Raw genomic sequence first — 15810 nt, 5'->3', positions numbered from 1 at the left:
AAAAACATGATTTAAAATATGTCAACTCCAGTTATGTAATAAACGTAGCTGGACCTGCATATCTTAAGTAAAATTTCCCCTTTAGTATAGACCAGGCCCAAGTGATCCATCCCCTGGTGTCCTCTCTCAGTTTCTGGCAAACAGAGGCTAGGGACACATCAGAACATAATTTGGCATGCCTGCCAAGCCTGCCAAGCGCCACTGATGGACCTATGCTCAATGAATATATCTAGTTCTTTTTTTAACCCTTTTATAGTCTTGGCCTTCACAACATCATCTGGCAAGGAGTTGCACAAGTTCACTGGGCGTTAAGTGAAAGAAATACTCCCTTTAGCTTGTTTTAAACCTGCTGCCTATTAATTTAATTTGGTGACCTCTAGTTCTTGTGTTATGAGTAGGAATAAATAACACCTTATTTACTTTCTCCACATGTTACGATTTTATAGACCTCTATCTTTTCCCTGTTAGTTATCTCTTTCCAAGATGAAAAGTCCAAGTCTTATTAATCTCACCTCATATGGAAGCTGTTCCATGCTCCTAATAATTTTTTGTTGTTTGTTTCAGTACCTTTTTCTATTCCAATATATCTTTTTGAGATGGAGTAACCGAACTGCATGTAGTATTCAAGATGTGGGCATGCCACAGATTTATATAGAGGCAATATGAAATTTTCTGACTTGTTATCTACCCCTTTGTTAATGATTCCAAAGATTCTGTTATTGCTACTGCATAGTGACAGGATATTTTCAGAGATTTATCCACAATTATTCCAAGATCTATTTTGGGTGGTAAGAGCTAATTTAGACCCACATCATTTTAAATGCATAGTTTTGATTATGTTTTCCAATGAACATTACTTTGCATTAATCAACACACAATTTCATTTGCCATTTTGTAGCCCAATCAGTAAGTTTTGTGAGATCCCTTTGTAACTCTTCATTCTATTTTGGACTTCATTAGCTTGAGTAGTTTTATATCATCTGCAAATTTTGCCATCTCACTGCTTACCCATTTTTCCACATTATTCTGAATATGTTAAACAGAATTATTCCCAATACAGACCCCAGGGGACATCACTACTTCACTCTGTCCATTCTGACAACTGAACATTTATTCCATCCTGACGCGTAACAAGAGAGGCAAACATGGTAGGAGACCGGATTGGCTTACAGGGGAAATCCTTGGTGAACTTAAGCACAAAAAGGAAGCTTACAAAAAGTGGAAACTTGGACAAATGACCAGGGAGGGGTTTAAATCTATAGCTCAAGAATGCTGGGGAGTTATCAGGAAGGCGAAAGCGAAAATGGAATTGCGACTGGCTAAGGATGTGAAGGATAACAAGAAAGGTTTCTACAGGTATGTTAACAAGAAGAAGGTGATCAGAGAGGGTGTGCGGCCCATACTGGATGAAGAAGGTAACCTAGTGACAGATGATGAGGGGAAGGCTGAAGTACTCAATGCTTTCTTTGCCTCTGTATTCACGGACAAGGTGGGCTCCCGGACTAATGCACTAAGTGATGCAAGATGGGATGAAGATGGACAGCCCGTGGTGGGTAAAGAACAGGTTAGGAACTATTTAGAAAAGCTAAACGTACACAAATCCATGGGTCCAAATGTAATGCATCCAAGGGTACTGAGGGAGTTGGCAAATGTCATTGAGGAGCCTTTGGCCATTATCTTTGAAAAGTCATGAAGATGGGGAGAAATCCCGGATGATTGGAAAAAGGCAAATGTAGTGCCCATCTTCAAAAAAGGGAAGAAGGACGATCCAGGGAACTATAGGCCGGTCAATCTTACCTCGGTTCCTGGAAAAATCATGGAACGGATCCTTAAGGAATGCATTTTGAGGCACTTGGAAGAGAGGAAAGTGATTAGGAATAGTCAGCATGGATTCACAAAAGGAAAGTCGTGCCTGACCAATCTGATTAGCTTCTATGATGAGGTAACTGGCTCGGTGGACATGGGGAAGTCAGCGGATGTTATATACCTTGGCTTTAGCAAGGCTTTTGATACAGTCTCCCACAATATTCTTGCCAGCAAGTTAAGGGAATGTGGATTGGATAAATGGACAGTAAGATGGATAGAAAGATGGCTAGAATGCCAGGCCCAGCGGGTAGTGATCAATGGCTTGATGTCAGGATGGTGGTCGGTTTCTAGTGGAGTGCCCCTAGATTCGGTTCTAGGACCGGTTTTGTTCAATATCTTTATTAATGAGCTGGTTGAGGGGATAGATTTCACCCTCAGCAAGTTTGCGGATGACACTAAGTTAGGGGGAGAGGTAGATACGCTTGAGGGCAGAGATAGAGTCCAGAGTGACTTAGACACATTGGAGGATTAGGCCACAAGAAATCTGATGAGGTGCAAGAAGGACAAGTGTAGAGTACTGCACTTGGGATGGAAGAATCCCAAGCATTGTTACAAGCTGGGGACCAACCACTTAAGTAGTAGTTCTGCAGAAAAGGACCTGGGAGTTACAGTGGATGAAAAGCTGGATATGAGTCAACAATGTGCCCTTGTAGCCAAGAAGGCTAATGGCATATTAGGTTGCATTAAGAGGAGCATTGCCAGCAGATCCAGAGATGTCATTATTCCCCTTTATTCAGCTCTGGTGAGACTGCATCTGGAGTATTGTGTCCAGTTCTGGGCCCCCTACTACAAAAAGGATGTGGACGCATTGGAGAGGGTCCAGCAGAGGGCAACCAAAATGATTAGGGGGCTGGAGCATATGACTTGTGAGGAGAGGCTGAGGGAATTGGGTCTGTTTAGTCTGCAGAAACGAAGAGTGAGGGGGGGATTTGATAGCAGCCTTCAACTTCCTGAAGAGAGGTTCCAAATAGGATGGAGAGAGGCTGTTCTCAGTAGTGACAGATGGTAGAACAAGGAGCAAAGGTCTCAAGTTGTAGTGGGAGAGGTCCAGGTTGGATATTAGGAAAAACTATTTCACTAGGAGGGTAGGGAAGCACTGGAATGGGTTACCTAGGGAAGTAGTGGAATCTCCATCCCTAGAGGTGTTTAAGTCTCGGCTTGACAAAGCCCTGGCTGGGTTGATTTAGTTGGGATTGATCCTGCCTAGAGCAGGGGGCTGGACTTGATGACCTTCTGAGGTCTCTTCCAGCTCTATGGTTTTATGGTTCCTATCCTTTGGTTTCTATCGTTTAACCAGTTAACCATGGAATTACCATCCTCTTACCCCATGACAGTTTAGCTTGATTGAAAGTCTTTGGTGAGGGATGTCAAAGGCTTTCTGAAAATGTAAGTATACTATATTCTATGAATCACTCTAGTCCACATACTTGTTGAATTCTAAAATTGGTGAGGTATGATTTCCCTTTACAAAAATATGCTGACTCTTTCCCAACATGAGCTCATCTTTGTGTCTAATAATTCTGTTCTTTACTACAGTTTCAACCAATTTGCCTCATACTGAAATTAAACATACCAACCTGTAACTGCCAGAAGTTGGGAGGCTGATCGAAAGCCTATTTAAGTCAATTGTGCTCCTTGATTTAAATATTTACATTACTACCATGGGTATTATATTTCTGCCAGTCAATCAAAAAACTCAGTGAGTGTCCAGTATTGTAACAACATATTTTCTAATACTTAAACGGCCTGCTTAGAATATAAGAACAGACATACTAAATCAGACTAAAGGGCCATCTAACTCAGTATTCTATCTTTCCACCGTGGCCAATGCTAGGTGTCCCAGAGGGAGTAAACAGAACAGGTAATCATCATATGATTCCTCTCCTGTTATACATTACCAACCTCTGACAGAGGCTAGGGCAGGGGCGGATATAGGGCAGGGTGAACGGGGCGGCCGCCCCGGGCCCCGCGCTTCAGAAAGCCCCGTGCATGCGCCGTGGCAAATGGGGGGCCCCGTGGAATTATGCTGCCCGGGGCCCTGCAAAACTGTCATCTGCCCCTGGGCTAGGGACACCATTTCTACCCATCCTGACTAATTGCCATTGATGGATCTAACCTCCATGAATTTATCTAGCTCATTTTTTGAACCCTGTTAAAGTCCTGGTCTTCACAACATCCTCTGTCAAGGCATTCCTCAGGTTGATTGGGAACAGCATGAAGAAAACTTTCCTTTTGTTTGTTTTAAACCTGCTACCTATGAATTTCATTTGTTGACCCCTAGTTCTTATGTTTCAGGAACAAGTAAATAACTTTCCCTTATTTGCTATCTTCACACTAGTCATCATTTTATAGACTTCTAGTATATCATCCCTTAGTCTCCTCTTTTCTAAGTTAAAAAGTCCCAGTCTTTTTAATCTCTCTTCAGATGGGACCCATTCAAAACTTAATATTTTTGTTGCCCCTTTCTCCATCTTTTCCAATGCAAATATATCCTTTTTGAGAGGAGGCCACTACATCTGTATGCAGTATTCAAGGTGTGTACCGTGGTTTTATATAGAGGCAATAAGATATTCTCTGTCTTATCCTCTATTCCTTTTTTAATGCTTCCTAACATTCTGTTGCTTTTTAACTACTGCTACACACTGAATAGTTTTTTTTAGAGAATTATCCACGACTCCAAGATCTCTCTTGAGTAGTTGAGTAGTATCTCTCTCTTGAGTAGTTCTCATCATATTGTATGTATAGTTGGGATTCTTTTTCCAATGTGTATTACTTCACATTTATCAACATTAAATTTCATTTGCCATTTTGTTGCCTAATCACTTAGTTTGGTGAGATCTTTTTGAAGCTCTTCATGGTCTGCTTTGGTCTTAACTATCTTGAGCAGTTTAGTATCATCTGTAAATTTTGCCACCTCAGTGTGTACTCCTTTCTCCTTATCATTTATAAATAGTTTGAATAGGATTGGTCCCCAGTAAGGACCCTTGCGGGACCCCACTAGTTAATTGTCTCCATTCTGAAAACTGTCCATTTATTCCTACCCTTTGTTTCCTGTCTTTTAACCAAGACCTCTCCTCTTATCCCATGACAACTTACTTTACTTAAGAGCTATGGTGAGAGACCTTGTCAAAGGCTTTCTGGAGATCTAAGTATACTATATCCACTGGATTTCCCCTTGTCCACATGCTTGTTGACCCTGTCAAAGAACTCTAGCAGATTAATAAGGCATAATTCCCCTATATAATAACTATGTTGACTTTTCCCCAACAAATTATGTTAATCTGTGTGTCTGACCAGTCTATTCTTTACTATAGTATCAACTAATTTGCCTGGTACTGACATTAGATTTACTGGTCTGTAATTGTCAGGATCACCTCTATAGCCCTTTTTAAATATTGGTGTCAAATTAGCTATCTTGCAGTTATTGGGTACAGAAGATAATTTAAAGGGTAGGTTACAAACTACAGTTAATAGTTTCACAATTTCACATTTGAGTTCTTTGAGAACTCTTGGGTTAATACCATCCGGTCCCGGTGACTTGTTACTGCTAAGTTTATCAATTTGTTCCAAAACTTCCTCTAATGACATCTCAGTCTGGGACAATTCCTCAGATTTGCCACCTAAAAAGAATGGCTCGGGTTTGGAAATCTTCCTAACATCCTCAGCCAAGACCAAAGCCCGAAAGCAAAGAATTCATTTAGTTTCTCCACAATAACGTTATAAACTCTGAGTGCTCTTTTAGCATCCAAATTGTCCAGGGACCCCACTGGTTGTTTAGCAGGCTTCCTTCTGCTGATGTAATTGAAAAATATTTTGCTATTACTTTTCGAGTTTTTGGCTAGCTGCTTTTCAAACTCCTTTCTGGCTTTCCTTATTATACTTTTATACTTAATTTGACAGAATTTATGCTCCTTTCTATTTTCCTCACTAGGATTTAACTTCCACTTTTTAAAAGATGCCTTTTTAATCTCTCGCTGCTTGTTTTACTTGGTTGTTAAGCCACAGTGGCACTTTTTTGGTTCTGTGAAATTTTGAGCTCCATCAATTCCCACTGATTTCAGAAGCAGTTTATGCATCTCGTTGCTTTTCAGAATTGGGCCCTCTAAAAAAGGAAAGATTTGCAAATTTATTTTTAAAAATTATAGGGTATATTTTACATGTGTTCATGAAAAGTCCACATGCACATACAAGGAACAATTCCTTAAAAAAGATTTGATAGATCAAATGCCATTTGTAAAATCTTCATTTTAAATATTAATGTATAGTACACTTTTTCAACTCTTACGACAATTTCAATCAGCTGTGATATTTAAAAGAAATTAAGTCCTCTCATTTAAGGAGGACAGGGAGTAACTTATCCCATTAAAGGACCCAGATGAACCTTTCTACTATGCAGAGCAGTCTATATTTTTTGGTGAACAATTCCTGGTGCTTTAGTTTGCTTGATCACATTCATTTTCTAAATGAACAATGTCTCACTTCCAAGGATAAACTATTTCTCCTACATTTCCAGTAACAAATGTTAATGCTTTTATCTAATTTTCCAGTAAAATTGCTTTGAGTACACACCATTTTGTAAAAACAAAAGAGGTTTTAAAAATAAATCAAGGACTGGGCACCCACTACAATGGGAAAACCAGGCAGCAGGGGGACAGTGGAGTAAACATCTGCAAGGTTCTCTCAGGGAGTTTCTTCAAATTTATTTAGCCCACAGAAGGGGTGGAGTTTGCACCTCACATATCAATCCCATCCAGAGTCCTTAGCTGACTTTGTATCCCTAAAGATTTATCCCTCCAGAGGCTGGTGGTGCTACTGCCCACAGGGCAGGCAAGGCTCAAACCCAGCTTCTAGAAGCCATGATCTTATCCATTACACCACTGGAGTTACCTTAACTTAGCTATGATACAAGAGTACCAGCTCTATCCCTTGGGCAACTGGTGGTTGGTGACACCTGGGAACGCGGGACTCCAACCACCCTCAGCCTAGCTTTCATTCTGCCAACTCCTACTCCTTTCTCATTTACTCCCATGCTACCTCAGCATGTTGACCACAGAACTCGGAAAGGGATGAAAGGTAGGGACCTTTTTTATGAAGGCAGCTGATTCTGCCCTTTCTGTGTGGAAGATCTGTGCACAGAAGCCTCATCTACATGTGATCTCATCTACATGTGATCAAGGGATTATAATCAAATTCTCCTATATTTAAACAGAAATTAATTATTTCATGGAATCAGGATTTCCTGGTTTGCTCAACTATTAGATTGTAACTGGCTTGATAATGCCTTGATAATGAAGGCTCAATACATTTACTGATTGTTTTCTAGCTCATGTATATGATAGGAAAATATATTTTAGTCTTGAAAATCGTTCATGTTCAGGGGCCTGTTTCTGAGACCCTTCCTCAAACTCAGCATTAGGACTGCCACCAATTCAAGAGGGATAACTGGAAAAGTTCAGTACCGACTCATGGCATATAAGAGTGGCAGAATCTGGCCTTAAAGTATTTTTGACTAATGATATGACTGAGAATGCAGAGAGGAAAATAAATGGTTAATCAATACGCTGAATACAAACCCCAACTTCTCATTTATCAAAATGCTTGGTAAAAAGCAATTACTTGTGTCTGTTTCGATTTCATTAAAAGCCACTGAGCTGAGCTGAAATACCTAGCTCCAAGGCTAAATTAGTCTCTTGCTGTTTTATTCAAGAAAAAAACCAAGATATCAGAGATGGCCAGCTACAAAATTCATATTCAAATCTCTTCTTCCAGGATATTTCTTTAGCTAATTAGAAATGTACTTTAAAGATTGATCTTTCAGAACATGCCAAATAATTAATTTTCAAAGTCTATTAAAAGTACTCTTTCAAACTAGGAGCTAATTTGGCTAGAAACTACAATGGGTCATGAAGTTTCCATACAAAGTGGGTTATGTCTTCCCTTTTCAGGTCAGTCTCTAAATGTGACCTTTCTTTCTTGCTTTCTGCAGAAGGGAACCTTTCTAGAAAATCATTGCTATTTTCAGTTGAAGATAGACTACTTCTGCTTTCAAAATAATTTTAATACAGGTTGAACTCTCTAGTTCGTCAACCTTGAGACCTAACCAGTGCTGAACCAGAGAATCTGCCAGACCATGGAAGGTCAATATTGTCTAACAAACAGCATTACTACTTCTTAATGGGCTCTTAAGAAGACATTTAGGCATAAATTAGAGCTAAATAACAGCATAGAATACTGAGAGACGGGACTGGTGGCTGTAAACAAAATTTATGGGACTGCAGGAAACTTGGCCACCCGCAGGGGCGGATGAGAGTTTTGTGGGACCCAGGGCAGCACAATATTGCGCCCCCCCCCCTTTGGAGAAAAAACAGCAAAAAGGGGTCCCCCCGTGCCCACTCTTCCAGTAGCCCCACACTGATCATGTGAGCCCCTCCTCATCCTCTCGCCTAACTCCTCCCTCTACACACCTGCCCTGCCTCTCTCCTCCTGGTGCTGATCCCTCCCCTGCAGGTGTCTGCCCTTCTGCTTCACCCCCAGAATCCCCTGGCACCTGCACCTTCACTTACCCCTGCACCCTCCTGGTGCCTCCCCCTTCCCTCGCTGCCCCTGCTCCCTTTGCCCTCTTTTTCCCTGATGCCCACCCCCTCACCACCCTCTGCCCTCATTCCCCTCATGCCCCTGTGCCCTCACACATGCCTTGCTCCATCCCCACCTTCCTCACGCCCACCCCTCCTTTCAAGCCTTCTCCCAGCAACTCCCCCTCCTCCCTTTAGCCCCCAATGCCCTTAACCTCTCCTCTCCCAGCATCACCCTGTTCCCCCTCCCACTAACACCTCCCCTCCTGCCCTTTTCCTCATTGTCTCCACTTGGCCCCCTGGCATTTGTCTCAGAGGGTATGTCTACACTACAGAGTTAGTTCGAACTAACTTTCATAGGTGCTAAACTAGCGCTCCGCTAGTTCGAACTAGATTCGAACTAGCGGAGCGCTTAGTTTGAACTAGGAAAACCTCATTTTACAAGGATTAAGCCTAGTTCGAACTAGCTAGTTCGAATTAAGGGGTGTGTAGCCCCTTAATTCGAACTAGTGGGAGGCTAGCCCACCCCAGGTTTCCCTGGTGGCCACTCTGGCCAACACCAGGGAAACTCTATTGCCCCCTCCCGGCCCCGGACCCCTTAAAGGGGCACGGGCTGGCTACGGTGCCCGTGCCAGGTGCAAGCCTGCCAGCACACAGCCAGCAGACCCTGCACCTGGCACGGCTCGAGCCAGCCACCCGATGCCCCCCAGCCCTCCCCCTCTTCCCAGGACCAGGCTGGCGGCTCCCGGGAGCTTGCCCGGGACCGCAAGAGGCGGGCACCCGCCTGGGCTAGTGCGGACATCGTGGACCTCGTCCACGATCTCCGCACTAGGCACAGGAAAGTGGCCGTCTAGGGCAGGAGAGCTGCCAGCCTGGCCACCCAGGAGAAGGTGTGCATGAAAATCAAGGGGGTCCACTGAGACCCCGACCCTGAGCCCTGAGCTTACAATGGCCGTCTTGGGTCAGACCAAAGGTCCATCTAGCCCAGTAGCCTGTCTGCCGACAGGGGCCAACCCTAGGGACCTTGGAGGGGATGGACCGAAGACAGTGACCAAGCCATTTGTCTCATGCCATCCCTCTCCAGCCTTCCACAAACCTTGGGCAAGGATACCACTCCTACCTCCTGGCTAATAGCACTCCATGGACCCAACCTCCATGACTTGATCTCACGTCCCTTTAAACTCTGTTCTAGTTCTAGCCTTCACAGCCTCCTGCAGCAAGGAGTTCCACAGGTTGACTCTTTGCTTTGTGAAGAACAACTTTCTGTTATTAGGTTGAAGCCTGCTACCCATTCCTTTCCTTTGGTGTCCTCTAGTCCTTCTTTATGGGAACTAATGAAGAACTTTTCTGTATGCACCCTCTCCACCCAACTCCTCCTTTTAGAGACCTCTATCCTGTCCCCCTCCGTCTCCTCTTTTCTAATCTGAAAAGTCCCAGTCTCTTTAGTCTCTCTTCATATGGGACCTGTTCCCAACCCTTGATCATTTTAGTTGCCCTCCCCTCTCCCACCCTCTCTCTTCCCCTCTCCCACCTCCTTTTCCCAGTCTCTTCCAGGTTTGTTCAATAAAGACAGATTCCATTTTTGAACACAATTGTCCTTTATTTTGTACATCAAGAAAAGGGGCTAGGGAAGGGTAAGTGGAAGGAGGTGAGGGAGGAATGGGGCACGAGCCCCCGATGGGGAGGACTGGGCTGGCTCTGCGGGCTTCTGGGGGTGGAAGCTCTTCTGCAGCCCCCCAATTGCCCCCTCTCCCCAGATGGCAACCTGCGGCAAGTGCAGCCGGTCTGATGGCCGAGTGCTGTGATGTGCCCAGTGTTGGCATTCCGGGCACTCCAAGCCAGGACTGCTTTGCAAGCGGGGCACCCCTGAGAACTGTCTGTCTGGGGTGGGGGTCGGGACCCTTTAAGCGCAGCCCTCGGCTAGCCTGAGACAGCATCTCCACGCTCTAAGTCCTCCTGTGATGCCCTGCTGGCACTGCTTCCGGCCATCCTTAACCCCGGTTCAGGGTCCACTTAATGTGGACATGCTAGTTCGAATTAGCAAAACGCTAATTCGAACTAGTTTTTAGTTCTAGACGAGTTAGTTCGAATTAGCGCTGTAGTGTAGACATACCCTGGGTCAGGGCCCAGAGTAGCAGGAAGGCCTGGGTGCTCATCTTCCCCATTGAACAATGTTTAGCCCCACTGTTTTGGGGCTTGGACAGAATGTGGGTTTCCCCTGAAGCGAGGGGCTAGGCTTGGAGACAACAGTCAGCAATTAGAGAAGCAGAGACACCTGACTGCCAATAACCCCTCCCTCTTACCCTCCACACACACCCAGAAGGGGATGCCCTGTAATTGTTATTTTTGTGTCTCCAGGAAATGTTCCAGAAACACTTTCAATTTTCCATAAATTGATAAAATCATATTTGGCCCTAACAATTTGGTGATTCACAATTCTAAGCAATTGAATCAGCAACAACTACTCCATCTTGTCCAATCCAACTGTGTGGGGCTAACTTGGCATCATGTTGTTTCCTTCAGGCATTAACCACATCCACAAAGATGGAGTTGGTAGTATCTAGAATCGCCTCGTTAATTGGGAGGTGGTGTGCAGAATATCCCCCAATTGTGATGTGAATCTACCACCTCCTGTTGGGGGATCTATAGCTCATGTGCCATCCTCTTGGCATGATCCTCCTGTTCTGAAAAAGCTTCCTGTGTCTCTGGCTCAGGGGCTCTGCACAGCCACTCTGAGAGACAGTGGATGGCTGTAACCTGTGTTATATTGCCCAAGGATTGCAATAAGGCAATGGGGGTGTGTGGCATGGATGATGGTGTCTCATACTACGATTGTGGATGGGGTCGATGGAGCTGGGGAGGATCCTTGCATTGTAACAATAGGCCATGACTTCCTTCTGGTCACTGTCAGACTTGTCACTGGGTAGGGGTGGCACTGACTGGGGTATTGGCAGTACACAGCCTGGTTCCAGGAGTGATTTCAGGTGCCTGGATGTGCTTGGTACCAAGGCCCAGGTGCCACCTAGTGGGGATTGTGGTTCTTCCCCACACATCATGTCTCCAGAGTACCAGAGTTCATGTGGAACTTTGGGCTCCCTGAGCACCATGACGAAATGTCCATGGTACTTTCTTGGTACCAGTGGTTGAGATAGTGCAGAGCACTCTCTAGGCAAGAGCTTTCTTGATCCATGTACTGAAAGTTGTTAGTGCCACACTTCTAGAAATGGCACAGCAACTCTCTTTTCCCGGGTACCAAGGCCACAGATTTCCAGGATACCAGAGCTCATGTGTTACCATGGGCTCATTTGGCACTGCAGAGGAGTGTCCGCGGTACACTGTCAGTACTGATGCTTGGGAAGGTGCAGAATACTCCCTAGACGGGAGTTCCGTTGCAACCTGGTACCAGCAGTTTTCACTGTGACTCTCTTTTCAGGACTGGATGGCAATTGTGTTAACAGTGCCTGAGAACCTGACTGCCTCTTGCTTATCATGTGTTACTACTGCAGTTTGTGCTGCAGAGCAGAGCTGCATGGGGGGAAAAGCTTCAGAGCAGTGGCTGCTGTGCTGATGCCATGATAAGCTTGTTTTCCTGTCCGTAGGGAAGGGGCAGCTCTGGGGAAACCCCCACTGGCTGCCAACCACTTGGCTTTGGTTTTTCTGTTAGTACCAAAGTGACAGCTCTGGGGAAACAAACCCCTCTGGTTGGTAATGATTCTGAACTTGCTGGAGGAATCTACTGTAGATTTCTAATGACTCTTCCCTTGTTAAGTTAAGTCTCTGGGGATAAAGTTTCAGGAGTCACCTGGGGTACGTCTAGACTACAGGCTTTTGTCGACAGAGGCTTTGTCAATAGATACTGTTGACAAAGCCTCTGTCAACAAAGAGTGTCTAGACTACATCCAGTCCAGTTCTGTCAACAAAGCAAGCCGCTTTGTCGACATGAGAGTGTAGACGTAAAGGACAGTGTAGATGTAATAACGCTTTCTGTCAACAGAACTTTATTGACAATAGGCATTATTCCTCGTAGAATGAGGATTACAGCCGTCAACAAAACTGCTGAGTTCTGTCGACATTATGTTTTGTATAGTTTTGTCGACAAAAGCCCACTTTTGTCAACAAAACCCTGTGGTCTAGATACACCCCTGAAGACTGAAGTGCCTTCTCCCTAAAGAGGAGTTTTAAACTTCAGCTCCCAGTTCGGGTGTGTCTAGACTACAGGGTTTTGTCAACAAAAGTGGGCTTTTGTCGACAAAACTATACCTGCGTCTACACTACCACCACATTCTGTCGACAGTAAGTCGACAGAACACGGCAGTTTTGTCGACGGCAGTGAACCTCATTCTACGAGGAATAAGGCACTTTTTCTATAGTACTCTGTTGAAAAAGGTGCTATTGCATGCAAACTGTGCTTTTTCGAAAGAAAGCGTCTAGACTTTCTTTCAAAAAAGTGGCTTGCTTTGTCGACAGTACTGGTTGTAGTCTAGACACTCTTTTTCGACAGAGGCTTTGTCAGTACCCTTCCTGTGGTTGTTGAAGCACTTCTATAAGGCTGTCCCAGGAATCAGAAACAGTGAGAGTGTCTGACTGTTATAGAAACTGCTTACAGGAGTGGCACCTCTCAAAGCAGGTAGAGCTAATGACCCCGGGTGGGTGTTGGGGGCAGATCAATCTCTAGCAATGAGGAATGCAGAAGCGAATATCTCCTCTTTACTCCTCCTCTTCTTTTCCTTTCTTTTCTTTTCACCAGAGGTGGGGGGAACCAGGACAGGAGATGCCCCCAGACGGGTTAAAAACCAAAGGATTTCCTCCCCCACTTTCTCCTCCTTTTTAATCCCAAGGGAGTTAAAAAAAAAAAGGAACAGTATTAGGGAGAACAAAAGCTGCTCATTATGCTAATATTACAGGTAAGGGAGGGACAGCTGGTTTCTCTCTGTGGTGCCAAAGGCAGCTGAAAAGGAAGTGAGAGTTCTAGATAGGCTTGAGGTACATGCCCTGGCTCAACTGGCACTGCTACCAAAAACCTCCCTTTTGAGACACATATGCCTACAGTGGTGCACCCATAAGGACGCTACTTGAAGAAGAAGCTTAGTTTATTAAATGGTTTGAGAAGAAAGGTGCAATAGGCAGCATGGTCTGAGTAGAGAGAGCTGAGAGCTTTTATCTCCAGAGCTGAAGTCCCAGCTCTGCCAAGGAATCGCTATGTGTCCAAGTCATTCATACCAACATTTTCAAAGATATCATTTTCAAAGATATTAAATACTTAAATCCAGGCTGTCTTCAATCATCTCAATAAGTATTCTAATTTTCACAGATACTGTGAAATTCTGTCAATTAAAACTACATTTCTGGGGAGGGAAAGTGGAACCTCTGGACCCAGGAATACACCACAAAACCGACTATTGGAGGCATTGGATGTATAGAAACTAGATGCCTTCAGTTGCCTATTACATGTAAACACATACCTTAGGGAAACATAAGGTATAAAATACACTGCATCCACTATTTGGAATGCAATCCAAACACACCCTCAACGGTTGCATATCAGTGATGTTTCAGCTGTTCTTTAAAATATGGCATTCCCACAATTCTGGAAGGGTCACTATGGGGTAGCATGAACTGACAGCTCAAATTGAAAGACTTTATACTCAATTTCAAAGATTTTTAGCCTCTCTGTTAAGTATGAGACAATACTCATGGACTATTCATGTGTAAAAATAAATTGAGAAGTATTCCTGTTTCAAGGATTACTGCATAGTAGCTTTATCAGCTAATAGTTTATAAAAAATGTGGCATCCAGCACTAGCATTATATTCAATAATAAGCATATAAGAATGGTCATATTGAGTCAAACCAAAGATCCATCTTGCCCTGTCTTCTGACAGTGGCCAATGCCAGGGACCCCAGAGGGAATGAATAGAACAGGTAACCATCAGCTGACATATGTAAGGAGGATGGGAACACAGTGAACATGTGAACAAAAGAAACACTTGCCTGTGGCGAAGACAACATTCCTTGACACCAGTCTGTATTCCACAATGGAGAACTGCGGAAGCTCAATCCTCTCTACGCCTGTGACTGCATTATCTCCACCTCTCCAATAAAATTCTATGTCATCTGTGGTATAGCCATCTTCAAACAAAGCACAGATATCAGGAGGCAAAATAAACCCTCTATTATATTCTGCCATGAAAAATCTAGTATATAGTACTTCAGAAGATTCCAGAGAGGATGATGGCTTTGCAGCTGTAATTTTTATAAACTACTTTATTCCATAGGGTGGTTTTCAAATATATTACCATTCTAAGTTGTGCTCTTAAAGGGTTGCTTCCATTAGATTAAAGAGCTCATTAGTATTTGAGGCAAGTTTTTTATTTTGTTTTTTACTTCTGATGAAATTCAGGGGAAGAATGAAGGCAACCTGATAGCCTATAGTCAGGGTATAAATACAACCAGTATTAAGTAGAGCTCCCCCCGCCCAGTACTGACTACAGCAGTCTGCTTACAGATTGGTGTAATTTGAGATATTAAATTAACAGAAAAAGCCAGACAGTTCTATCATACAACAAACATATCAGAGAGAGAGGTCTTCTCCCATTCACACTGAAATTAGTGGTTAAACTCCCACTAATGCCAATGGGAGTGGGATTAAGTCAAGTGTAATTTACACAAAGAATTCATTAGAATGTTCTTCATGAACTATATTTTATGTATGTAGATGTTCCCTCACTTCCCATTGTGCAGTAGAAATAGAGCAATGGCTCTTGAAACAGAATTATAAAATATCGGAATATTCCAGTTATAGAAAACCAGGTTTCAAGAGCGAATCTGCTTGTGTGTAGAGCTGAACTCCAAATCATAAGTGGGCATGACGGCCAAGGAGGTCCCCTGGCAAGGCCATTCATGCATAATAAATCACATGGAAAGAAAATTGTATCTCAGTGTTTGCTGTCTTCGAAGTCAAGCTGATTAATATATGAACCTTTGTTCTCTTGTGTAGATTTGTATCCAGCCACTATCTCCACCTAATCAGTCAAGAGTGGTGAACTGTTTTATTCTTTCAATTTCCTACCACCACTTTGTATCAATACAACACGCAGCCTGAAATTAACAATTCCCTTATATTTTAAAAGCAGCATAAAATCAAACATGCCAAAGGGTGGTTGTATTAAGGAATTCACAGGTTTATTAGGCATCAGAATGACTGTTCTATGCTTGTATAGGGGAAAACAGCTCTCACAACTGAATTGGATATCATTTGTATCTTCATATATACGTACAGCTTTCTATTTCCAGAGTACAGTTCTGTTCATCTAATGGGTATCTTCTTAGGTCCATCATACAAGCTGCAGTCGTTGTGATTCTAAAATACAAA

General features: G+C 43.6%; 1 protein-coding gene across 4 annotated transcripts in view; it reads right to left on the bottom strand.

Moving 5' to 3' along the window:
- Positions 1–15810, bottom strand: part of GABRB3 (gamma-aminobutyric acid type A receptor subunit beta3) — a 282050-nt gene that overhangs the window by 37449 nt on the left and 228791 nt on the right. For all 4 annotated transcript variants that reach the window (XM_006116094.4, XM_075916425.1, XM_075916421.1 and 1 more), the window contains 2 exons: positions 15716–15798; positions 14430–14567 (listed from right to left, as the gene is read on the bottom strand). In XM_006116094.4, coding sequence (XP_006116156.1) covers positions 14430–14567; positions 15716–15798 — 221 coding nt within the window. The remainder of the gene's footprint in view (positions 1–14429; positions 14568–15715; positions 15799–15810) is intronic.

The sequence above is a fragment of the Pelodiscus sinensis genome, chromosome 1 (assembly GCF_049634645.1).
Source record: "Pelodiscus sinensis isolate JC-2024 chromosome 1, ASM4963464v1, whole genome shotgun sequence".
Classification (NCBI taxonomy): Eukaryota; Metazoa; Chordata; order Testudines; family Trionychidae; genus Pelodiscus; species Pelodiscus sinensis.
Note: the sequence above shows the minus strand (reverse complement) of the source record. Positions and strands in the feature narration are given on the sequence as shown.